A 25856-nucleotide genomic window follows, 5' to 3' on the forward strand; every position below is an offset into this window, starting at 1 on the left:
AAGTGTTGTCAGAGCTGCTGCCCACTCTTGGCATCTTCCTGGGAGTGTATGGGAGTGGATTGTGGGAACCTCATAGACCAGATTTGTTTGCCTTGAGGGCACGGTGACTGTCCATGCGGATGATATTTTTCACATTGGAGAGAGTACTTTTGAAAAGGCAATAGGGGAGCTTCTAGGAAGCAACTCCAGGGTGGCTTGGTAAAGTTGGAGGGTTCAGGCAGGATTTGGGAGGGCAGTGTGTGCCACAAAGGCAACCAACAAACTTAACCTCAGTCCAACTGCTGATGAGTCCAAGTTAAGCAAATGCTTACATGTGTGTGGAAACCAAGATGAGCTCTGTGGTCAAGTGGAATGAGATTAAAGAAGAAGAAATGCGTGCTCTGGCGAGTCTGAAGAGGATAGGTTGGATAAGTGTGGTGTGCTGCTGGGGAAGGACTGACTTGACTTGTCCCTGATAACTCTTACGACTTTTGCTTGCAGCCTGGCTGTTGAGAATTGGTATCAGGAATGGGATCTGCCTGATGTGCATGGATACTAGGTTAGGAGGATAATTTTGCGGATTGTCTCTGGAATAATCTTTCAGACATGGATGTCCTAGTTTATTTTATTGTTTTGTTGTTTGGGATTTTTTGTTTGGTTGCTTTTTGGTTTTGTGTTTGGTTTTTGTTTGTTTGTTTATTTTTTTCTCTCTCTGTTTCACTTGTTTCTAGCACCGCATTCAAAGTTTCTGTGACTCCTGTATCCTGTTTTACTTTCCTGATCTTGGTTTTGATGTGTTAGTAAAGTCTCCAGTACTAGGCTTCTGTTTCACTGGGATTTATTTACTGTTGTCTCCTTTTTCTACATGTTGTTTCTTTGCCATTTTTTTGGCTTCCTCATGCATTTTTAGCTTGTCGTCGCATTCTTTCTTTTATTTTTGTAGACAAGGATATGTTTTAGGCCCTGCTCCTAAAATATCCATCCAGTGAATAATTCTGAAATAATCTCATTGAGACTGCTATGTTTAAATGTAGCTTTACACTTAGCACTTTTTTGAATAAGCAGATACGTACTTGCTAGTTTTACTACTTAGGAGTATCTTTCTAGCTTTCTTCTTTGAAACCAGAAATGCTTTAGAAGTTATGGCTTTAATGTATTGTTTTAAAATCTAAATTATAAAAATGAAGTTGAAAAATTGTGATCTCTAAAACAATTAGATATTCTGGCAGCATACTCCTGTTTGTGTAAATTATCTTGTCAATCAAATAATCTGTCTACAGCTATCAGTTCTGGAGGGCAATACTTAATTCTTACTTAATAATCTGCACTACACTTACATAACAGTTTTCTCCGAAGATTTCCAGTAATTTAAAAATGCTAATTAAAAATGCTATGAGCCACATGAAGTGGTGTCTGTGTGGATACAGTGCGATACCAAAAGGTTAAATTACCTGCTTAACAAATGAGTGGCCATCTTAATCTCCTGATCTATCCCCAGAATAACCATTCCTTTATAAATAAGCACTTTTATCTAGGGATGCAAAAGCAAAGCCTCTGACATTTATTATTCTGCTGTGTGTCTGTTCCCAGGACATTACATTTCTGTGGATACATCTTACGAGGGTGAGAAAGCAGTGCTGTCCAGCCCTGAGCTGTACTCAGAGGAGTGGAGCTGTGTCAGGCTGATTTATCAGATAGCAACTTCAGAGACTTCAGCGACTTCACCCGATCCTGCCAGGCTCAACCTGTACCTGAGGCAGGAAGGAGAGAGCTTTGATCATTTGCTGTGGTCAGCCAAGGAGCCTTCTGATAGCTGGCTCATAGCTAGCTTAGATTTAAAGAACAGCACAGAGAAGTACAAGGTAAGCCTGATTTTGGAAGATGCCACAGGCTTTCTGGTGCACGTGCTGGGGTGTCCCTCGTGGCAGCCCTGCAAAGCTGCTGGCATCCTGGAGGAGATACAGGACCTCCCAGGTCTCTGTGGATGATGACTCTCCCACATATATTTAATTTGTTCTCCTGTTTATCCTGTTTAAATGTCATGGGTGATAATGGAATTATTGAAACTCTAAAATTCACAGTTTGGTTTATGTTGTGCAGATTGTACTGGAAGGTGAAATGGGACAAGATAAATCTGCCAGTATAGCAGTTTTTGAAATTAAAATAACTTCTGGATATTGTATTGGTAAGTACTGTCTGCTCAGCTCCCATATTCTCTGCATAGAAAAAGGTGTCTTGTTGGCAGTTTTAAAACTGAATTAAAGATCTAGATTTAGAAAAAAGACATTTTTTTTTCATTATTGAAAAGTAGGCTGCTACGTTCAATATAGATATTTTTTTAAGCTAAGTTTACACACACTAATATGTGTTTTTCATCAGCCATCTCTGTGATATGTATAGAAATTTCACATATGATAATTCATTCTAAAGTTATTTATTCTTCAAGAGGGAACAAGTGTTAATATTTTTAAGAAATTAGTCTGCTGCAAATATTAGACATTACAGCTGTGACATTATTTCTGCTGTCTGCCTGCTCCTGCTTCTGTACAGTGGCATCTTGCAGGCTGCAGAGTCAAAACTCTGTTGATATCTACACTTACTGCTATTTCTCATGACATTTGCCAAAAACCGCTAATGAAGTAAAAAACTTCAGTGGCTGGGAGGCTGGGAGACTTTTGCATTTCTGGGGAGCTCTGGTGGAGTCCAAACAAATTTTCACAATTCTTTGGCTCTGTGAAGGAAACAAAGCAGTCTCATTACTGCTATGAAATACTCATCCTGCTTTGCTTCTTGCCATCCTTGATTTACAGGTGGAAGTTCTGCTCTGACTATTTAATGCTACAAAGTGGTATATTTTAAATCTATTGTATTTGGTTTTAAATAACAACAGACCTATATTGCCAAATAATGAAGAGATAGGTTGAACTTAACAGGATGGAAATGAGAATTTTATCAAAAGTTGATCAAAAATTATAGCTAAGCTTGCTTCTGTTTATTATAAGCTGTTAAGTACTATGTCCAGTTTTATAAATACACATGTTATCTGCGCTGCCATATGTAAAATGAGGCCAGTACTCAGCAACAGCCTCTCCTCCGGTTTCTGTACTGAGCTGGTGGTGTTTGCAATTGCAGAATGTGACTTTGAAGAAAATCATCTTTGTGGCTTTGTGAACCACTGGAACCCCAATGTCAACTGGTTTGTTGGTGGAGGGAACATTCGCAATTCTCAGTCTGTCCTGCCCAAAGACCACACGCTTAACAGTGAGCTGGGTAAGCAAGAAATGTAAAACAGAAGTATAGTGGAAAATTTGAGTCTGTGATCCACGTATTACTCTTATACTGCAAATTATTATGTGAGTTCTTTTTTTTCTCCTGACACAGGGTGGGGTAAGAATGATTGATGTGAAAAAAAGGATTAGAGAAAGATCAGGGGAAATTTGCAGGTCACACCAAATTTCCTGGAAGCTTTATAATAAGGTTGCTATGCCCTTTGCTAGGCTTCACAGTTACTCAAGAATAAAATTTTGGACAGAGACGGGGGAAAATTCATCTTTCTGTGGATTCTAAAAGTATGGGCCACAGTAAAGTTTGTACCACTTGTACCACTGTTCTATACATCTAGCAGGGGTTTTCTTTCAGTGGCTATTGGGAAAGCTGAGTAGGAAAGCTAAGGGATTGAAACATGTTTGGAGAGTCTTGGACAAAATTGCACAGTTTAGGAGTTTTGTTTCTTTCAGTCAAATGTGGTGCAGTTAATACAGTCTGTCAGAGGCAGAATGCTGTAAAGACTTACAAGGATTTTCAGCACTTGCCCTGTATGAAATACTTATCCCAGCCTCCTTGCTGAAAGGAGAACGTTTTACATAGTCATAGAGAAGGGTTGGGTGATATCTTAGCCTTTGATGTAGTGTTACATGCAGTACTGCAGCAGGTGATGGTGAGATCTGGCTGCTGGAGCACACTGTGTGTATGATGAGTGTCAGTCACAATGTGGCACTTGTGATGGTGCAAGGAATCACATCCTGAAAAGCAGGGTTGACCTTCTTTCCTTAACTCATGCCGCTGTGCCTTTTCATTAATTTCACAATGGCGTGAGTTGAGCACAGAGTGTCAGTCCTCCACAGCATCACCCCACAGCACCTAAATGCTGGTAAAATTTTGATGGAAGTTTAACTCCCTACAACCTCAACAGCAGGCAGTGGCTCTACCTATTAAATAAAGTACTGTATGTGATAGGAAATGCTACCAACCAGGAGGGATCTGTTTTCTCGTAGCCACAGTGTTTCTTTTTCACACCAAACCCTCTCTGCTGACTATCAACTGAGAAGACCTCGAGAAGCCAAAAGTCACAGAAGAACCTTCTTTTCGCAAGAATTGTCCTTTGAAGGTACATCAGCCAGGGAGATCATAATTAAGCTGTGAAATGTGGTAAAACAGCAGAGCAAAAATGAAGCCCAGAACTTCTTAGGCAAGTACTGCTGAAGTGTCACCAGTCCCGTGGCAGTGGGCAGTCTGGAGGAGACCCGCAGCCAAGCAAGCCCTTTTCCCTCCTTCCACTGGAGCGAAGCGAGAAGTGAGATCTCCAGGTTTGAGAACACTATTAGTTAATTTTTGTAGTGGTGTAGATACAACCCTAACAGCACAGTTTGCAGTGTCCACGCTGAAGTACTTTATCAGTTTGACACTTCATCTCCTCTAAGTTTCCTACTTGTGAAGAACCATTTTTCCATCCCTCAACTGATACTGTTTGATGCTGTGTTTCTGGGAGTGTAGAAGATGGAAAACTACAGATACACAGCATACCCGTGCACATGGATGTGTCCTGTTTAAACCAAGATAGCTGCCAAAATCAAAGTCTGAGAAGCTATACCCTTTGAAAATCCAGCAGGTCATATTGGCTGTAGAGCAGGAGGGAGTCTGCTCATCTGTAATGCATTTTTCTGTTTATGAACATCTCCCAAAAGTCTTTTTTAAGGATTTTACAAAAAACACAGTCTATTCAATAAAGATAAAACATTTAGAAATCAAATCCTAGATAGACCAAGCAGAGTTATACAAGCAGTGAAGCATGCAGAATCAAAGTTATTTGCCAATTCATTTGATACATTAAATGAACTGCTGAGTAAAATGTGTGAGGGAACACATGGCTTATAGTCTTTTTCATTTACTTGGGCTGCCTCAGTAAAAGTTTCACTTGGAAAAAAACTAAATACTATACTGAGCTGCTGGGGGAGCAGGGAATTTACTCAGTTGTAACACATTTTTCCATTTATGAATGGCTCCCAAAATTCAGAAAGCTTATTACTTTCTTTAATATAAAGGTCTTGAATAAAGACTTAAGAAATTGTTGAGATTGACTGCCAATGGTGTCTTAGCCAAACAACTTTGGGTTGTACATAGGAGAAAGGGAGAAAAAAAACCAATTAGAATTACTAAAATTTCCTAGAAATAAAACACCATGGTCCACATTGTAGAGATACATGTCTAGTCCGTGCCTATCTCCTGATACTTCTTGTAAGTGGCATCCTTTAAAGAGTGTCCTTACACCACGTTTCTTTTATACTTTTAGGTCACTACATGTATGTGGACTCTGTTTACATCAAGCATTTTCAGGAAGTGGCCCAGCTCATCTCACCAAAAACTACATCCCCACTGTCTGGCTGTTTATCTTTTTATTATCAGCTTAAGCAGGAGAGTAGCATTGTTTTCACCGTTTACTTGAGAGACACGAGTGGCTTTTATGAAGAGATCTGGAAAACAGACAGTGCCCTGAGCGCGGACTGGGCTCTGGCAGAAGTTGACTTCAATGCACCATACCCCATGGAGGTAAAGCAATCATTCCTGTACAGTCCAGCTACCACTTCCAAGTTGCATCAGACATCAGCATTGACTCAGGTCAAGTGGGAACATGGCAGTGGCTGTCCAGTATCTGAAAGATGGTTAGAAAGATGCTTGTAATCTGTTGTTTCCTTTGTCCACTGCATAAGGATCAAGGAGGAGTCACTTTCCATGCTGATGCTTGATTTTCAACAAAGCTGAAGTCAGGTGGTGAAATGCCTGATCAGAACCTTGGGAGGCTGTAGAGTCCTACTAATGTGAGGTCTTTCAGTTGCTACTAAATAATGTCAGTGTTCTCTTAGTCCCATATTTTTGTGATGCGATCATCCATTTTTGAGGATGCTGAGTATCATAAAATAATGCATGCCTTCCACTGCAGAAGAAAAACTAAAAAAATATTTGAGCTCTATTCTCTACCTCATCCAATCCTGCAATTCAGTCTTGGATCCTAATAGTACAGTAGTCCGTAGATGTGAAAGCCACATCTCTATGGTTATGATAATTAATTTCAAGACTACTGGAAAGAAATAATTTTTGTTATTCCTAATTGTTTACTGAAAAAAACCCCAAACCTTAGAAGATTGGAATAAACATTTATATATATGTGTGTGTATGTGTATAAAAATATATGTACACAAATATACAAACATATATATGTATAAAAATATGTGTGTGTCTAGATATGTGATATCTATACATACATATATACGTTATATCTTTATAGACATGTAAAATGTATATTCTTATAGCAAATACTGTATATGTATTATATATACACATACATACCTAGATGTATACAAGTATAAATTTTATACATACATGTAATTTTTATATATCACAGAATCACAGAATATTTGGAGTTGGAAGGCACCTCTGAAGATCATCCAGTCCAACCCCCCTGCCAGAGCAGGATCACCTAGACTGGGTCACACAGGAATGCATCCAGGCAGGTGGTTTTGAATGTCTCCAGAGGAGGAGACTCCACAACCTCTCTGGGCAGCCTGGGCCAGTGCTGTGTCACCCTCACAGTAAAGAAGTTCCTCCTCATATACATATATACACACACACCCCTATACATATATATATACACACACACACACAAACACACATATATCTATGTATCTATATCTATATCTATATATATATATATTCTATTCCTATATATATACCTCTAATACTAGGATTAGAAATAAATCAGCTTTCATTCTACTTGCTTTAACTCCACATAAGTTATTTGTTAATTCATTGTAAGCCTGCAGTTTTTTAGAAATTATTAGGAGTAAAGCCAAGTTTCATCAAATCTTTCATAGTCCTTTTATATTCTGTAAAGTCAGTGACCAAGTCATCCCTTTGAATTGCCAGACTTCAAATGGTATGGGAAAGGAGATTAGATCTGATAGGGTCTCATAATACTGAATGATAAGTGAATAACTTACTCAATAAATAAAAAGTAACATGCAATAGGAAAAACAGTCCTAGCATTATAGAGGGAAATAAATTAATCGTCACTTAGAGCTTGGCATTACTGTGGTTAGTTTTGTGAAAATACCATCTCAGTTCTTAGTGGCATTCCTAAAACCATCGAGAATGTTGGAAACAGTACTGGAATAAACAGAGGTCATTGTACCACTGGATGAATGCACAGGGTACCCCTGTGTTCAGCGGAGTATGCAGCTCCAACCCTCTCATTTATAAAAGAATATCCTAGAACTACAAGAGGGAGATGGGGATAATCAAAAATATGGAGAAGTTATGTTAATGGAATAATAGTTCTCACCCTGTCAAAAAAAAATTACTGAAGAAGAATGTGGTAGAGGTTCATAAAATAATGAATGACACAGAAAAGATTAACTCTTCCCTTTTTCTCACATTGCTGTCTCAAATTCTTAATTATCTGGTAACTTTTAAAATAAACCAAAAGGATTTTTTTTCCTACATCACATAACTGTAGAACTTACTTCCACAGCATACAGTGGACACAGTGGATCAGTTCAAAAACTGATTAGACAAATTAATGGGAAGGAAAGAATCCATCAGGAATACAATGTGAGGGAAGAATTGAAAACTTGTTAATTGCCTTCAGTTTTTTCTGTAGGTGACCTCTGTTGGAAACAAGACACTAGGCTAAATGGGCCCTTGTCCTTCTGCTCCAGGGATTTTTATGTATTCAAATGCAGTCATTATTTTAGAGAGAATTTTGTAGAAATAACATTAAACCTTGCATATAATTTCCTCAGTTGCTTCAAGAGGGTCTTCCTCGTTTTTTTCATCCGGCTAAAGGAGCTTCCTCAGATTCTTTCACAGCTCTCCTAGCTTGGCTCCCATGCCTAGGTGAGACATCACAAGCGCTGCTTTCACTGAACAGGATCTCAGTCTGAAAGCATTTGTCCTTATATCCTTGTTTTGTCCCTGGGGTTGCCTTGTAATTCAGGCCTTTTCTCAAAGTTTTCCTTTAACTAAGAGCTTTGATACTTAAAGAGGAATTTTAAGACACTTCCTCAGGAGTTATGGGCTGTCCTCCACTTGGAGGAAATTATGTCCCTTAGGAATGGCTAAGTACAAGCATAGTTTGACTTTTGTGGTAAACAAAACACAGTGTTAGCTTTTCTGGTTCTTATCCTGATTTTTTTAAAGAAAGTCTTCCCTGGCACCTGATGCTAAAGCATGGGTTTCAGTGTCTGAGGGTGTTTAGAGAAAACAGTAAAACTTAATATTGTAACAGCAGAGTAATCCACCCAGTTTGTTTTTTGGCTCTTGATGCAGATAGATTCTAGATACAGTAATAATCAGGCAGCTTTGGAGTTATAGCCAATACAGTCTGATTACACTGAATACTAGTTTTGTATGGTATCATGACAGTAGCCTTACCATATCTTTAAAACTGATGCTTCATAAAGCAGCAGGAAAGCTATGTTCCCCTTGATTTTTCCTTGACCTTGAGCAGGCAAAGATCTGGTACCAGGATCAGGCTCTGGTTTATATACCTAATAAGTGATATAACTGACTTTGTCCCAACACCTGCAGTGCTGTCTGAAATGCCCTGGAGTCTATCTGGGACATCCAATCAGAATTCTGTAATGAGTACCAAAATTATTGTTGTGTATATGGTAGATGTGTAACAAACCATTATCATTCCTAGGTAATATTTGAAGTCGCTTTCAATAGTGCCAAGGGAGGTTACGTTGCCCTTGATGACATTTCTTTCTCTCCAGCTTACTGCAGCAATCAGACAGGTACGAGTTCTTATTGCCATTTACGTTCTTTGTTTTCCCCCTTTGCTTTGTGTCTCAGAAGCATCTGTCAGTACTTGCAGTATTTGGTAGGGATGTGCAGATGTTGCCTTCTCAACTGACCAGCACCATTGGGCTCGTCTTTCTCCTGGTGACAAAAACAGCAGATTAACACTAATGCTATCCATTTGATCCAGAAACCAGTCCATGGTGCTTCCTCTCTGAAGACTTTGCCTCAGGCATCTGCAACTGCAGCACTGGACTGAATACTGTATTTGCATCACCCCAGCTTTTGAACAGATTACCACCTGCAAGTCTGTCACAGAAAGAGAGGGGGATTTTCCCTGGTGTGATGGTATGAGGAAGAAAATGTCCTGGGCTGTTCGTTATTGCCAATGTAGGGGATGTCTTCTTCCATGCCACATGACCTGAGGTCGTCTTCAGAGCCAAAATAGGAGCCCTGCCTTCCTGTCTTCACTGTTCCAGGAGGCATTATTTACCTTAGAGAGTGGCATGTCTGTCAGGATTTTATCAGGTTTTCATAGCAGCAGAAGTCAGCTGAATCCACATGACCTCTGCTGTAGAGGCATTTGGAATGAAGGATTTTGTAATTTGTGAATGCAGCCTCTTAAGTAGCCGTGTACTGGTTGCTTGGGTTTTACTGTAGCTCTAAGCAATAGTCAAAAGCAGATTAGTGGTTTCTCAATGAGTCCATCCATTTTTTCGGTCACAAGTTTGAATTTTTGGCTAATGTTTAGAAGTGATCAAGGAAAAAGAGATTATTTTTTTCCCTTTTTTATCTGCTTGGAGTGTCTGCTAGTTTTATCTGCACTGCAGGAGTATCAATAGGAGGTAGATTCCAGATATGTTATTAATCCAGAATTCTTGGCTGAGTAAATCTAGTTGTTTTATTAACTCCTCAATGGTTGTTCTAGTTTTGGTTTGTTTTGTAAAAAAAATCTTGAGTTATATTTGTATGTCATGGATTGGAGCTGTTTGCTCATCTGTGTTTTCCGTTTTAATTTTCAGATGGCCTATATGTGTTGAGGTATGGGATCAATTTTATAGCCTTTTCTGCCCTAATCCTGATTTAGTCACACTGTCACAGCCCAAGTTCAGGTCTACTCTGACCAGTAAATTTGATAGGTTCAGCTAGAGCTTTGCCTACTAACTCTGATTTTGAAGTTTTGGGATTTTTTTTCTGTTTGAGAAATGAATGTCAGTCATTTGCTTCATATTTTGTTGAACTACAACAACGCTGGTTAATCCTTCAGACTTCTCTTCTACTTCGATCTTCATTTGTTTTGAGCAGAAATGTTAGAAAGCCAGAGATCTTCATTCTCCTTGCAGTCAACCATAGCAGTGTATATAACACCATTAATTTTTCCCTTATTTTTATGGAAGTTTTGGCCAACACAGGTCTCAATGTTCGCCAAATGGAGGGAAAAGGTACCAGAGGATTAAACATGCTTGCAGAAGGATGAATCTTTAGTACTTCATGGACCTGGTAGTGCTCCAACTGCATTTTCTTTAGCTAGGAAAGCAGAGGGAGAAGGCCATGGCTGTCTCCCTTTTCTTTGCAGGCAAAGAAAGACACATGGGCATTGCTTAGATCTGGCTTATTTGAAGCTGAAAGGATAACAGGCATCTCTCCAGTGCTGAAATTTTGCTTCTTCTGAAGCACATCAGCTATGTCCCTGGCCTTGCCAGGAAGGCCCTCATAGCCACTGTGTAGAAGGGTTGTGCGTGCTGCCACAGAGTGATGCACATAGGGTCCTGAATTCTGACATAGCCGAAAATTGCATGATGGCTTTGAGTTGTGCCTCTCCTTCCCTCAGCATCTGGTACAGGTGACCAATGAGGCTTTTAAAAAAGTATAAATGTTTTACTTAAAAGCATATGTTCATCAGGGGGACCTTTTTCAGACTAAAGCAAATCCTGACCTCTGAATTCCACATCACAGGTCAAGAGGGAGCCATCAGCAGGGCTGGGGAGCTTAGCTTAGCTTTTAATCAACTTCAGCATAAATGGCCCAGTTTTCTTTGCTGCAGTGCTAAAATGAGTGAGGCATAGCTCCAGAGGTCAGTAGCCATGAGGTGGTACATGAATCAAAAGCACGTGAACACACGTTATACAAAAAAGGTTTTTTTTAAATGCTCTTTAAAAGAATACTAAATGTTGATGTTAGAAAGTTATCCCCTTGGAAACTGAAATGAAAATATGCCACCCATGCACACACGAATGCACACTCATGCTTGTCTTGTCCAAATATCTTTTGAATGAAGGAGGATGAAAACAAGTGGTTTGAATGTCTTTGTGCATTATGTCCTGAAGGAGGAATCTTCTCTTAATATCTGTAGCTTATTTATATTTTACAAGGCCTGTGAAGAAGGTTTCCTCCCAGCTCCAGCAAAAATATAAGAAAATAACACCCACTTGCAATAGAAAATTAATAGTTTGATATCATTGTGACTTTGCATTATATATATGTGACATCTTTGCTCATGCTCATCTTCTGTAATCCAAAGATGAAACAGAGTATACTTTACTATCCTTGTGCTCCAAATGCTGACACTTATTATACTGTGGTCTTCCTGACAAAACATATGCCTCTATCTTTCAGGAACTCCTTTCAATCCTGCCCAGGCAGGCTGCAATTTTGAGGAAGATCTCTGTAATTTCTACCAGGATCACAAAGATGGTCCAGGATGGAGCAGAGTGAAAGTGAAGCGTAATGTGTATAGAGCAGGAGATCACACTACTGGGTTTGGTAAGTAAAAACTCCTTTTCACTAGAAGAGTCAAACTGGATATAAACGTTAGTCTGTTATAGCATTGTTCACTCTGTTAAATAATGTAATCAGCACACTTGTTACATTGCCTCACTGCAACTCCCTACCATTAAAAATCAGTGTACAGCACTCTGTCCTAGCTAGGACTCTGAGTGTGCCCCCATGTGTAAAGAGGGAAGGTCCCTTATTGAATAGTCATGCAGGGCCGTAAATCAGAGTATCTTCACAAGGGGCAATGGGTACAAGCTGGAACATAGGAGGTTCCATGCGAACATGAGGAAAAACTTTTTTACTGTGAGGGTTACAGAGCACTGGACCAGGCTGCCCAGGGAGGTTGTGGAGTCTCCTTCTCTGGAGACATTCAAGGCCAACCTGGATGCGTTCCTGTGTGACCCAGTCTAGGTGATGCTGCTCGGGCAGGGGGGGTGGCCTGGATGATCTTTCAAGGTCCCTTCCAACTCCTGAGCTTCTGTGATTCTGTGATTCACTATATTGATCTGTCCTCACTGAAGGAATGATTCAGCAAAAATATGTGAGCAAATATAATATGCATTGCTATTAAAATAGAGGAATGGTGGGCTCTTAGCTCTTCCAGGCTTAGGTAGTTCGCATTTTTAAGGGAAAACTGTAAAATGCTATGTAGTGAAGCCGTGTAGTGAAAGGCTGACTAATAAGTTCTGAAACTCACACATCTCTTTGTGTGGAGTATTAATGATTCTTATTCATACGTGCTAAAGTCTCTCCTATTTACACTTGGTGCAAGGAATAATATGCCTTGTGCCCCATGCTTGATTCTTTGGTCTCAGAGTGGTACCTTCAAAACAGACAGATTTCCAGTGAGGCCATTCAGGCCAGAGAATTTTTGAGTGTCATTTGAAAAGTGCTTATTTCTAGTAACTTAGCCATGTGCCAGTTTAGCTTGAAGTAGCCAGGATGCTGTTAGAAAAATTCTTATTTCCTCTGAAACAGAGTGTGATAATCTGTTTCTTGCCAGTGGGAACTGGTTTTATTACCAAAGTCCAATGCAGTAATGGAAGCTCCTTTAATACCATATCAGCTGTGCTAATGCATACTAGAAATACTCAACAATTGCACTGTCTTGCAGGTTACTTCTTGTTGGCGAACACAAAGTTTACATCGCAGCCTGGGTACATTGGACGTCTATATGGCCTGACGCTGCCAGGAAACTTGCAGTTTTGTCTGCGTTTTTATTATGCCTTATATGGGTTTTTCCAAATGAGTGGTACTCTCACTGTTTATATCTTTGAGGAGAATCATGTTGTTCAAGAGAAAATCTGGTCCGTCTTGGACTCTCCAAAGGGAGTTTGGACGCAAGCAGAAATCTCCTTCAAAAAGCCTATGCCTTGCAAGGTAAGAGCCAGCTCTTCAAATCTGCTGAATTCTGAATGGAGATTTTTCTTGCCATCTCCTCCCAGGGTTCTTTCTTATCTGATGATTAACCCTACATAAGCTATACCTGCAAAGTGAAATAGAGTTTCCCAGGCTGTAGAGTGGGGAGCAGAGCATTTCTGCGCAGCCTGGTTCCCATGGGAGCCCTGATGAAGGGCCTTTGTACCAGGAATCGGGCAGTGTTGCCCTGCTGTCCGCAATTGTAGTCACAGTGTTTGTGGAGATTTCACCTGGGGAGCTCTAATGAGATCTGATTGTGTCTTGGTTTGTCAGCAGTCTCTATGTTCACTCATTTTGTTTGTTTGTTTCGTATGTGATTTGCATCACCATACTCAATTATGGATTTTAATTAATCTAAAAAGTCAGCACTAGTAAGTTCTGGTAAAAATGGGGACCTGATCCTACTTTCCTAAACTCAACCACTGGGTTAAAATCTGAAACCAGAAGTCAGTGTAATTTAGAGCAATGGACTTGAAGTATTTGCAATGTCTGGTTGGAGAGATCACTTTGTTATCTGAGTAAGTTAATGACTATAACATATTATTTCACATGACTTCCTGAGGATGTCCTCAAGCTGCTGTCATTCCTTATCCCCACTCTTTTTACAAAGACTGACTTTACATAAATTTTTGTAGGCACTACTTCTGTGGTTATCCTGAGTTCTGTAATGGCTTTTCACTATCTGTGAGCCATCTAAAGACTACCTGATGACACTGAGATAATTCCAGCTTTTTTCAGAGTGTGACAGTACTATGAACATATGTATGAAAGCTTTTCTTGTAACTCAGGTATTTCTAAATTATAGATAAACATCTTAAGCATTTTCCCCACTACAAAGTAATTTTTGAAATTACAGTAGTTATTGAGTTCAACTTTTGAAAAAAAAGTTTTTCTTTGAAGTAAATACACTGTAAAAGAAAAAGTTCACAAAAAAGAGGGCTGCTTGTGCTAAAAAGGAAATTTATGCTGAAAATTTTGGTCCTAAATGTTGGCTACTGTTTTCTCGCAGATATCTGATACCTTAAAAAAATAGATGGGATTTTTAGGTGCATATATTTATGCATAAAGCACAATAGAATTTATAATTATCTTTCAACTTATATAGAAAATAAAAATAATTTTATTAAATGCATGGTAGAAAAGTCTCTCATAGTATCATCCTAAAATATTTGCAGAAGCATATTTTTTTTATTTTTTCAAAATCATTAAAAGGTATTGGTTAAGAAGGCAGGCTTATAACACACTTTTGCCATCTACTGTTTATGAATTTCTTTATTACTGCTAAAAAGGTTTAGTAGCTTGTGTAGCATCTTACACACCATGAGAGTGATGACAGCTGAGCACGACTGTTAAAAATGGTTTATAGCCTTGGAGGTGGCAGTTTTTTTAACAGGTGACATTTACATGGAAAATCTTTTGCAACATGACTTTATGAAGAACTATTTTGATGTTTTCCTAGAAATTAGTATATCTAAAACACTTGTGAAGAAGTTTGTCTTGGATGGAATGCTTTTTTGTGAATTGCAGCTTTCATGTCTGTAGAGGAGAATAAATAAGTCAAGGGAATATCCTTGCTGCTTCTGAGTCTGAAGGTCTGCAGGAGGGAAGAAACCCAGTGCTCTGCAGCAAGAGGGTTTGTTGGCCTCTGGCAATTCTCAGAAACCTCCAGTGGGTCCTTCAGGTCTTGTGACAGGAAAGTCTTCTTTTCCATGGAAACAAGTTGCAAAATGTTTCTGTTGAGGAGGCATTCCTCAAATATCACAAAAATAATGGCATTTATTGAGTTTTAGGGAACTCAGCATGTGTTCAGCATATCATAATTCAGACATCGCTGAGCCAAATAACTATGTCTTTGGGAGAGAAGGGGTATGGGTGAAGTTCAACCTTGGTTAGCCTTGGTTTAAACCTATTCTCTCACACTGTCTTTTTTTCTTAGATTGGAAGATTAAACTAAGTTTAGAATAGGGATTAAGTTGCAGTTTTGCATATGTAGTAGATGCCATTTTTTAATAAACGATGCACAAGATATAATGTGCTGAACTTTGTATAATGGTTTTATGGTTTTCATGATGGCTGTCTATGTATATACACCATCAGTTTATAAAGTTTTCCTTAGACAAATAGTACGTGGAAGGTAATGGATGAAGTTTCGAAGCATGTTGGTATGGAAAAGTATATCAAGATATGTTTATGGCTGAGAAGGTAGCATACAAAAGACAAATGATGCCAAAGTGCAAGCATGTGTCTGCTTGCCATAAGTTGAGAGTGAAAACCTGGTGTAGTTACAGGTTGTCTACTTGTAATAGTTACTTGAATTAAGTTGCATGGTGAACCCTATTCTAGCTTTTCCTTGCAATCTCATGCCCAGGTCTTCAACTTTAGTACTTTAAAAAGTACTTTCAATGCTTTATTTATTTCTTCTTTTCCAAGCCAACAGAAGGAAATGAAAGAGCACTGAGTGGCATTGTATGAACACTCGTGTCAGTTATGTGTGAAGATGTGTCTTCCTAGGACCTAGTGAAATAGCTGACAAGGAACATTCATTTCAATGTCCACTTTCAATGTAGACCAGCGATGGAGGTGCATCAGAGCACGTTTTGCCTGACAGCAAGGAGTAGTGGGAACAAGCAAGTCAGGAATTACACTTCAGGCTCTGAAGAGAGAGAGAGAGACAGCATACAGAAACATGAGAGAAACAAGCTCACTGAAGCTTGACTTTTATTGTCCAGTCTCCTCCAACCTGTCCTTGTGTCTCTTGCCTCCTCATTGATGCGTCTTTGTTTTAGCTATCCTGCCCTGTAGGCAGTGAACCACTCCCCATTCTCCATCATACTCTGGGCTGCTCAGCTCTGGACAGTCCAATTTTTTTCCCTCTAATCCTGTCCATGTCCCAGTCTGTTTGCCCAGCTTGTCCCAGTTCTTACAAATTTTAGTTTATCAAGAACTAATGACAGAAAGCACAGTTCTGGCACAAAAGACCAGACCCTGACACATTTCATGCTCCTGCTCCATGGCCTAGAAGTGCCCAAGCTTTTCAAATAATTTTTTAAAATAGGGGCAAAATAAGACCTGTTTTCCTAGCCTTGCTCTCGGAAATGATGGAACTGTTTTGGCTGAAATCTTCCAAAACAAGCCCGAAGCAGGGACTCAGCATGGAAAGTCTGAGCTTAAATCATTGTGTCTTGGCAATGTTATGAGCAAGTGAAAGAGAGTCGTTTAATGGACTGGGGTGGTCTCAAAATAAGATAGGGCTACCACCTTTTATTTAATAAAGATCTGGTGCCTGATGTGCCCATCATACTGTTTTCTGAGATGCATCATGTCTAGACTTGGATAATGAGAAGTTGTAGGTATGCACAGTAGTTTGGCTGACCAAGATCTTGGTTACTGCGTGTGACTTGTAGATTAGGTCAGCGCCTGTGGAAACAGTAAACAGTCTCCTGGCAGTTCCCTAATGGCCAGTAAAGTCAGCAAGGCAGTCATTACGCTGCTTTAGCCAGGAAGTTCTGGAGGTCGTAATGATTTTGCAGCCAGAAAATGATTGTTGTAAAATACCTGATTACCTGTGCCTTCATCTTTCTTCTACTATGACTACTACTCCCAAGGCTTTGAAAACAATATAAAATCCATCTGATATGTTTCAATTTTGATATTATATTTGTTTGTATCAGGACAAGAAAAAGGCTCAGATTTTCATCTCTTGGTTTGTGTAATGTTTTTTGCAAGTTCTTTCTGAATTAGCTAACTGCCGTCTGGCACAGATTGTTGGCCTGAGTTTCATGAGCAGGAAACGTGAAGCTAGCCAACAGGCTTTAATATGACACTTTGAAACTACCACATTGAAAAGGTTAGATGGGTATGATCCAGCTAAGCAAGTGATAAATGTTTATATATGTATATATGTGTATATGTGTACGTACTGCATATACATATGCTATATAATGCCAGCGAGAAGGCAGTGAATTTAAAATCCTGATTGCTCAATTTGTACTTGAGGCACTCTTTCTTTTATTTAGTGTGGGTACCTATGTTCCTATACACATACCGTATTGTTTTTATACTCTGTAGTGCCCAGGGAATAAATGTGAGAAAGAAGAAACTTAAAAAAATTCCTAACATTTATTAAAATAAATTAAACCTTCATGCTTTGTTTTATAAGCTTGTTAAAGGGCAGCATAAAAATCTGAGCCTGAAATATGTAGATTCTTTTGATCTGATTGAATGTACTGAAACTGATCTTCCAGGTCAATACATGGCAAGAAAATGTCAGTGCTAGCTGAAAGAAAAACTCAGATATGGCATATGTAACCTGGAGATGTTCACATGCACCGTGGAGCAAGAATCTGCATTTTAATATTGTGTGTTTGTGTATGTGCATCACCATGGAAAGATACTTCTTTAATGCAATTTCACAACTAAGTCCAAATGCCTATGTTAAAATGAAGGCTTGAGTGCAATTTGGTCTACTTACACCAGTTCTGTTAATTTCTGCTAGATTTTATTCATCATTCCAAAGCTAGAGTTTTTTGAAAGCCAACATCTCATGTTGTTTATCTATTCATGCAAGTTTTTGCAGTGTTCCCTAGCGCTGTAGTGCTTGAATACCTCCCACAGAGTTCAAAAACAAATCCTCAGAAAGGTAGCTGGCATTATAACAGTCCACCCTACTTCCATCAGAGCAGCTGTGGCAGCATTTCTTGGGTTTTCATTCTTTCAGTCTCTTTTGCTTCTTCTCTGATGTTTTTTTTTTTCAAAATGAGTTCATCTGTTTATTTTCACCTGTCCTCCGTAACTAATTTTAGTTGCAGTTGTGAGAAAGCAAAATCAAGTGACTGAGTGTTGCACTTCAATATTTACATTTTATAAAACAAACAGAAGGGAAAGCTTTTTCAGGAATGACTAAACACTGAAATGCTTTGCTGCAGGATGTGGCAGAGGCCAATAGCATACATGCATATAAAAAGGTATTGGGCAAATTTATGGAAAATAGACCTCACAGTGACTGTAAACACTGTACAGGTGTGACCTCCAATTCAGCAAGTTCTTCAACTCTCTAGGGGCTGAACATAATGACACAAATAATTTATGGTTAATTTGTTTTTTCTAGTGTTTTTCCCAAACATCCATTATTGCCCCTCCACCTTCCTAGGGCTTGATTGAGGGTCTTTAAACTTTTGTTCTCACACCATCACTGTGATCATGCTCAATATTCAATTATTCTAGCATTTTGCTTTGCTGCTGAGAAATTTGTGTCTCCTGCTTGTCCACCAGAGTCATAGGTATATTACTAAAGTAACCTTGGATATATGATGAAGTCCTAGATCCCTGTGACTGAGTCACTCGGCTAAAGGACACAGTTCTCCAGTCAGGTATTAAGTGAAGGAGGGCAGATATCCTAGTCCTCATCTCCTCATCCTCTGAAAAACCCTCACTTGTATCACATAAAGGACCTTTTTGGTAGTGTTGTGACGCAACCCTTGATCAGTCTTCCCATGATAAGGTATGCAACCTGAAGATGTTGGAATGAGCTGCAGTTTCATAGTATAGCCCTTCTGTCCATCCTTCTCTCACCTCTAAACAAAAAAAATTCATAAAGAACAGTCAGTGGAAATGCCTATTTAAAATAAGAACATTAAGGTCTGTAAATAGCAAGATTAGCCCTACAAAATGTGTACACCACTGTCTGTGGTGTTTGATATAGAGTTATGGAAACAATGCATTTGAAACTGTAAAAATTATTCAGGTTAGAAAGCGTGGCCTGCAATGTCACAGTAGGTAACCAAGGAGGTATGTTGCATGAAATATTACATACCTCATTTTGCTATTGTGATACTTAGATGGCATTTCCTTTTCTTTTTTTCTCAATTTTTGTTCTGTTTCTGATATTATGATGCCACATCATCTGACAGGACTCCTCAGTCTAAAGGCAAGAACTTTTCCCTCAAAAAGAGCCAAGGAAATGGTTTCACTGAAAAGAGGCTAGAGCCATAATAGCAGATTTCTGGAAATCTAGGAGGGCCCTGAGGGACAGCTGAGGATATCAGTATCCTTTATGGATTTCTGTGCAGGCAGTATTCTCTACTAGACAGTGCAATCCAGTGAATATAGATGTGGCATTAAGAGCCTGTGGCCCAAAGTTGTTCTGTTAGCTTTATGTTTCTCTTTCATTGTTTGTTTCTGCAACCCATTTGCCCTTGGGCAGGAAAGATTGTCAAAAATAGTTCAAATGTCACAAGCTTATTACCAATGTTATCCAATTATTTATGTAGAAGTTTTCATAATCCATTATTTTTCCTGCAGAACCTCATTGTATTTACATGGCAAGAAACTGAACTTGCCTGGTGAGTGCCATTTTAAATCAGTTTATTTTAAATGACAGAAGCTTGCAGACATACGAATCTTGGCTTAATAGCTTACTTGCATTCTTGATAAATGAATTCCTGACTGTTTAAGCCAAAGAAAACCAAGCCATTTAAAAATCTAAAAAGTAAATTAAAAAAGTAAATTAAAATCTAAAAGTTTAAAAGTAATTAGGGCTACATTGATAATGTTTCTATCAAACAGCCTTGGGATAATCAGAATGGTTCTCCCATTTCCTGTGCCAGTGATGGGTTCCTGGCTTACACACTTATATAGCTGTGTACTAGCATAACTGACTGAAAAGTCAGGTTCCCTGTTTTCTGAAAACATCTTGATTGCTTTCATGTGTCTTGTCACCATTTTGTTTCTGGTGCTTATATTATTTTTGGATTTCATAATGCTGAGTCTTGTGTCACTGTAAGGAAATTACAACAGTTGTTTCTCACAAAAGCCCACCTCATACTCCACTATAACAGCTTTTTTTTCCTTTAAGAAATTGAACCTAAATATGTCTCTAAGTGATAGACTAAGTTTCGTATCTATACTGATATACAGTATGTAGTTTAAGCCTGGAGAATATTCACTAGGATTTTTGCTGCAGAGGCATTGCTTGCTTTTAAGTCACCAGATATGGCTGCTGTCACAGGTGGGTTTTTTTTGTTTGGCTTGCTAATTGAGCAAAAGCTAAATTTTTCAGAATAAACAAGTAGGAAAGAAAATACACAGAATCCATAGGGAGAGGAAATGGCCTGAAGTTGCTCCAGGGAAAGCTTAGATTAGATATTAAGAAAAATTTCTTCACTGAAAGGGTTATTGGGTGTTGGAACAGGCTGTGCAGGGAAATGGTTGAATCGCCATCCCTCGGTGTATTTAAAAGACGAGAGGTAGATGAGGACCTTAGAGACATGGTTTAGTAGTGGACAGGTGATGGTTGGACTTTATGATCTTAAAGGTCTTTTCCCCAACCAGCTGATCCTATGATTCTCTCCTTTTCTCCTGTTCTTAGTCCAGGTCCCTCCAAACCTCCTTTTTACAAGCTTCCCCATTAGTTCTTTGTTACACTTCTTGATGGAGGTACTCTTCTACATTTCCTACTCTTTTTTCTCCTCCAAAAGCAGGTCAGCTTCATATGCACATATGTTAACTCACATGTACTTGCAGAGATGCAGAGTGCTACGGCTAAGTCCGTTCTACCTCACCCAGCGTCTGCAGCACAACCTAGCAACGTGTCATGGGAGAAGTGAAACCCTACTTGCTCTACCAGCAATTTTCATCTGGTTTTGCTCATTACTGATATAATCCAAGATAAATGCTAAGAACTGGTTATTGATACTTTGAGGCTGCAGGCCAGGCACATTGATTGAGCACTGGAAAATAAACAAACTAGCTCCTAGAAACTGGGGCAATGGTTTGGAAGGAAATTAATGCCCTGGCTGTGTCCTGTTATTGGAACAAAGAGAGATACGAGAGGAAAATAGGTTTTATTTTTCAGTAACACAGGCAAGAACTGGCTGCATTTTACAGTGTTTTTTAAGTTAGCCTCCAAGATAGCATGCAAGTCCCGGAAGATTTGTTACCTAGTTTGAAACAATTAGTGTGTTTTTCATCTGTCATGTTTTATGAAGAAAGTGTGATCTGAGCACAAAGATCCCCCTATTCTCTTCTCCAAGGCATGAAATAACTTCATAAAACCTTTTTTTGGAAGAACTCTCCTAGGAAATATTTTCATTTGAAACACAAATAAATATAAAGCACAATGAGATTAGTCCTATTGAGACTGTAGAAAAGATTCAGAGATCTGATGTAGGGTGCAAATGAGTAGCTGAATAAATCTAAATTGATACAGTTTTGGTAGGTAAAGTTTGAATAGTCAAAGATGTCCCTTTATGACAAAAAAAAGAACACTTAGGACAAAAGAAGAGTGAATAAGTTTGACCTGTGAATAAAAATATGCTCCACCCCATTGCTTAAAACTAAATCAAGACTGTAACAATTAAATAAGCTGAGGGTACAACAAACAATTTTGGTGCAGTTGCTATAGCTAATACTGGAAACTCCACATTCCCAAGCAGAAGCTCCCCCACCACAGGCCTGTGCAATTACAAAGCCTGCTCATGGCAGTGTGTCACACACCACCACAAAAAGCAAGGGGAGAATTAGTAATGGTAAAGCTACAGATGACAAAGCCGAACAAGTTTACAAGTGTCACTGAAACAGATCTGTCCTTTGATTGCACAAAGGCTACTGGTTCAATGGCTTTTGAGACCATCAGTTACTGTTGTGATGCTTTGAAATGAAGGGTGTTCTTCAGGATCCAATGGGTAATTACATACCTGGTATGGAACAAATTATTGCAGTTTAAGAATAAAGAACTTGATCCTGCTCCAAATTATGTCAACAGGAAAACATCACTTACAATGTGATTCCACAATGTGGAAATGTTGTTTCACAAACAAGGACTGACCTCACCCTTTCATGTATGGTTTTCTGAAGATTCTTGGATTTAGGACTATAATATGTCTCTAGTTTATTACAAATGCTCACCAGAATGCATTTATTAAAAGTCTGGTGAATGATGTCCACCCAAGGTCAGTATTTATTGTATTTTTTATTCCAAGAGATGCTACCATTTTTAATAGATTGTGCCTGTTTCCAGAGATTGAACTTAGAAAGTAGGAAACAACATTTGTCCTGTTAAAACTTAAGGCTGAGAGCAGCTCTAGAGAAACAAAACAAAACAAAACAAAACTAAACAAAGGCCAGTTTTAGGCACTATATACTGAGCAGTTGTGCATGCTGCTCAGGGGGACTCAAGTCCATACCTGTAACAGTTTACAAGACAAATAACTGCTTTTACCAGGATTGGTAGCACTGAATAGAAAATGGTTTTGAAAGTTGCTCCATCCCAGCCAGCAAAACTCACACATGCCTCAGAGGTTGAAGTGTTGTTACATCCCAGGCTGTTTTATAAGCAGATGGGTAAATAATGCTACATAGCAAAGCAATCTAGCAAAATCTGATATAATGACCATACTGAAGGTGTTACCAAGCTTGTTAAAAAAGGCATGTTAAATAATGGATGAACAACTTTTAACACTTCTTTTGTATCTGCATAAAACTGTCAGTCACCATTTAACGTCAAATATGTAACTGAGGTGTTTACAGTTGTTCCAGAATATTAAACTGTTAGAAGTGACAGTCATCTGTCTCCAGTTACTAGCTCAGACCTCATCACAGAGGAATTGTTTTGAAAAGCTCCTCCCAAATTATGGTCATAACCCAAATGGTCAGACAGATGGTTTGCAGGAGTTAGGCAAAGAAAACTGACAGCAGTATTTTCATAAAATAAACCTCATTGTGTCTTCTGTAGTTCAAAGACATCTGTATCAACCTTGGGAGTAGGGCAGCTTGTATTTTCTTTACATTTTACTCTGTCATCTCATAAGTGACTTGTATTTTCCATGGCAGAATTAATGTGTAGTCAAATAAAATATCTTGGACAACTATTCTTTCACAAACCAAGATTAACACCGTGAATAATTCTTTGCATTTTCAGCCTGCTGTTTTATGATATCATGGCCTTGTGTAATTTCTGAATAATCCTATTTTATGCAGTAGTTTCATCTCATTTCTATTGTTTTTTGTTTTGTTTTGGTTTGGTTTTGCCAGGGTCATTTCTCTTGGCCATCACTCTGCATTACTCTTTCAAATTTATTTTTCCATGGGTAAAATCTCCTGACTGTAGGGATAAGATAGTTAAGGACATTTGAGCTGTTCATATTGGGTTTTTTTGGGGGGTGGAGTAAACCACAACAGCCTGTGAGTCATGTTTTCTCATACACTAAAAAATACACACTCTACTAATAAAATGGAAACTGCATACAGAAATGCATAATTTGCCCATAAAAGTGCTAAAAAAATTTCTATTGAAAGAAAACATACATCTAAGCTCCACTGGATTTAAAATTTCAGTCACTGGCAATATAAATATATGCCAAAACAAAGTGGATTTATAATTTCTGTTCTGTAGATGTCAAAATTATTAGTGCCTTTGGAAAAAATTAAAATTTCAGACTCTTAAGAGTGTCAGCTTTTGTTAGATACCTGAAATTTTCTTCATATGTTGCAGGTTGTCTTTGTCAGCTGGTGTAAGAGCTTCTGGGACTGTGGACTTGTGGCACTGGATGATGTATCATTGAGCCTGGGAAGCTGCCAGGCTGCTGGTAAGACCATGTATATTTGTGATCCAACAACTGCTACACTTTTTAGTGAGAGTTCATTGCATACCTTCATTTTCCAAGCCTATCCTACAGCTGCCTTCATCCCACTGTGGTTTCTTTTCTTGTTACAGCAAGTATTGTATAAATCCTGTTTTTGCAGTAGCATACGTATAGCAAGGACCAGTTTTTGTTCACAAGGGTACCAGCTAACTCGTAATTAACTTCACTGACTCTGGTGCAATTGTGTATAGGTGCATGTTCTGTTTAGGGCGTTACAATTTTTCTTAAAAAAACAACAGTCCAACTGAGGGGGAAAGTAGTGTTCAAATGCCTTTTAGGAAACTAGGAATGGACCTAAAAGCAAGATTTTCACAAGAACCATTATTCTTTTCAATCCAGAATTAACAGTTGTGCAGGGCCAAGATACCGTCTCTTATCTGAGCTGCAGTTCGCTAATGAAGACAGATGGGTCTAACTCTCCCTCCTGTAGCGGGAGGAACTGAATGTTTTCGAGTGAGACGTTACCCTCTGACATGCCCAGGCTAACCTCTCTGAACTCGACCTAAGCTCCCTCTTCTGGGGCTTTTTGAGGTTTGACAATGCAACGATTATATTCTAATTTGGAAACTGTTATCATGAGACAGGCACAATCTATAATCCCATTCTTTTTTGGAATAAAGCAATGCCTTTGAAATGGTGATGGGGCTGATCTACTATGCCATTTATATTCCCATGTAATAAGAATTTTTAATGACCTCTTGTGATTGGATTTCATGCATTCAGGCAGCTGTAACTATTACAGAACAGGGAAACCACATCTGTAAAACAAGATGCCATTTCTCTAAAGTACTTCCGACAGTTGTCTGTTTTGCTTTTCTGTAGTTCCTAAGTAATTTGAAAAGAAACAAAAGGTGCAGAATGGCTACTTGGGTGTATAGGCACATGGGGACTTGTCACTGATGGCAGAAAAAAATGCCTAAAAAAATCCCCCAGAGTATGTGAGGCATCCAGGCTTCCTCCTTTTGAAAAGGCAAAAGCAGCTCAGCGTCTACTCTTGAACTACAAATTCAGATTATAGCAGAAGAGTGGACAGAAGCTTCCTCATGAGCACATCTACTTTCTGTCTTCTGCATAATCTAATAGAACTGCAACAATGAAAATACTCTAGTAATTGCAGCTCTGTGGTCTGTTGTATGTGGTATTAGGATCTGGTGCCAAGGGAACAAAACATAGCTGAATGTGGTGTTTGATTTCAGATCACAGAAACTCCAATCTTTGCAAAGACTCATTTAATATGTATGTTATACACAGTCATTAATGCTCATCATATACATGCTCATTAAACTGCTGGGGTGCCACAGTAGTGAAGAAAATGACACTGGTAGATCCCATTGCTGAGTAAGAGCTATGATGAGATAGTGAACTGTATGAGAAGTTTCAAGGACTATTAGTGCATGTCAGTGAGACAGACTAGGGCACAGATTTCACCAAAGCTGTGAAAAAAGTGAAATTAAATTTCATACATCAGTTTGAAGGTAGAATTTATAAGGTTGTGACTAGTCTAAGTATTGGTAGGTAGATGCAAGTTATTTCAGAACGTGAGTGAATGCAATACATTGCTTGTGTAATCTCTCTATATATCTGTCTGGTATATTTGCAGTTTTAAACAATGTCCTCTCCTTACAGATCTGTTGCTGCCCAATCCTGGAGAGTGTACTTTTGAAAAAGATGAGTGTATTTTTACCCAGAAGAAGAGAGGTCGTGGGAGTTGGCACAGGAGGAGGGGTCCAACTCCCACTTCATACACCGGACCGAAAGGAGACCACACTACTGGGGTAGGTGAGTTAAGCTCCACATTGACTTTTAGAACAGAGATTGATAGCTTATCAAAAATACTTTGAAATTATAACCTAGAGCACAGCAAAAGTTTTTACTGTTCTGTTCAGAAGAGTTACTAATCATATGAAGTAAACATGTTTCTTAGGGACCCACAGATGGTTTTAGGAATGTGATGTTTAATTTGAATTA

The 25856-nt window shown here is 38.8% G+C and overlaps 1 protein-coding gene across 1 annotated transcript in view; it reads left to right on the plus strand.

Moving 5' to 3' along the window:
* The first annotated feature begins 329 nt into the window (after nucleotides 1-329).
* MAMDC2 (MAM domain containing 2) overlaps nucleotides 330-25856 on the plus strand; it is a 31164-nt gene continuing 5637 nt past the window's right edge. The window contains exons 1-10 of the mRNA XM_010190614.1: nucleotides 330-402; nucleotides 1570-1841; nucleotides 2080-2164; nucleotides 3112-3249; nucleotides 5549-5805; nucleotides 8957-9050; nucleotides 11671-11817; nucleotides 12944-13209; nucleotides 23738-23831; nucleotides 25515-25667. Coding sequence (XP_010188916.1) covers nucleotides 330-402; nucleotides 1570-1841; nucleotides 2080-2164; nucleotides 3112-3249; nucleotides 5549-5805; nucleotides 8957-9050; nucleotides 11671-11817; nucleotides 12944-13209; nucleotides 23738-23831; nucleotides 25515-25667 — 1579 coding nt within the window. The remainder of the gene's footprint in view (nucleotides 403-1569; nucleotides 1842-2079; nucleotides 2165-3111; nucleotides 3250-5548; nucleotides 5806-8956; nucleotides 9051-11670; nucleotides 11818-12943; nucleotides 13210-23737; nucleotides 23832-25514; nucleotides 25668-25856) is intronic.

Source organism: Mesitornis unicolor, unplaced genomic scaffold, assembly GCF_000695765.1.
Source record: "Mesitornis unicolor isolate BGI_N332 unplaced genomic scaffold, ASM69576v1 scaffold36078, whole genome shotgun sequence".
NCBI lineage: Eukaryota > Metazoa > Chordata > Aves > Mesitornithiformes > Mesitornithidae > Mesitornis > Mesitornis unicolor.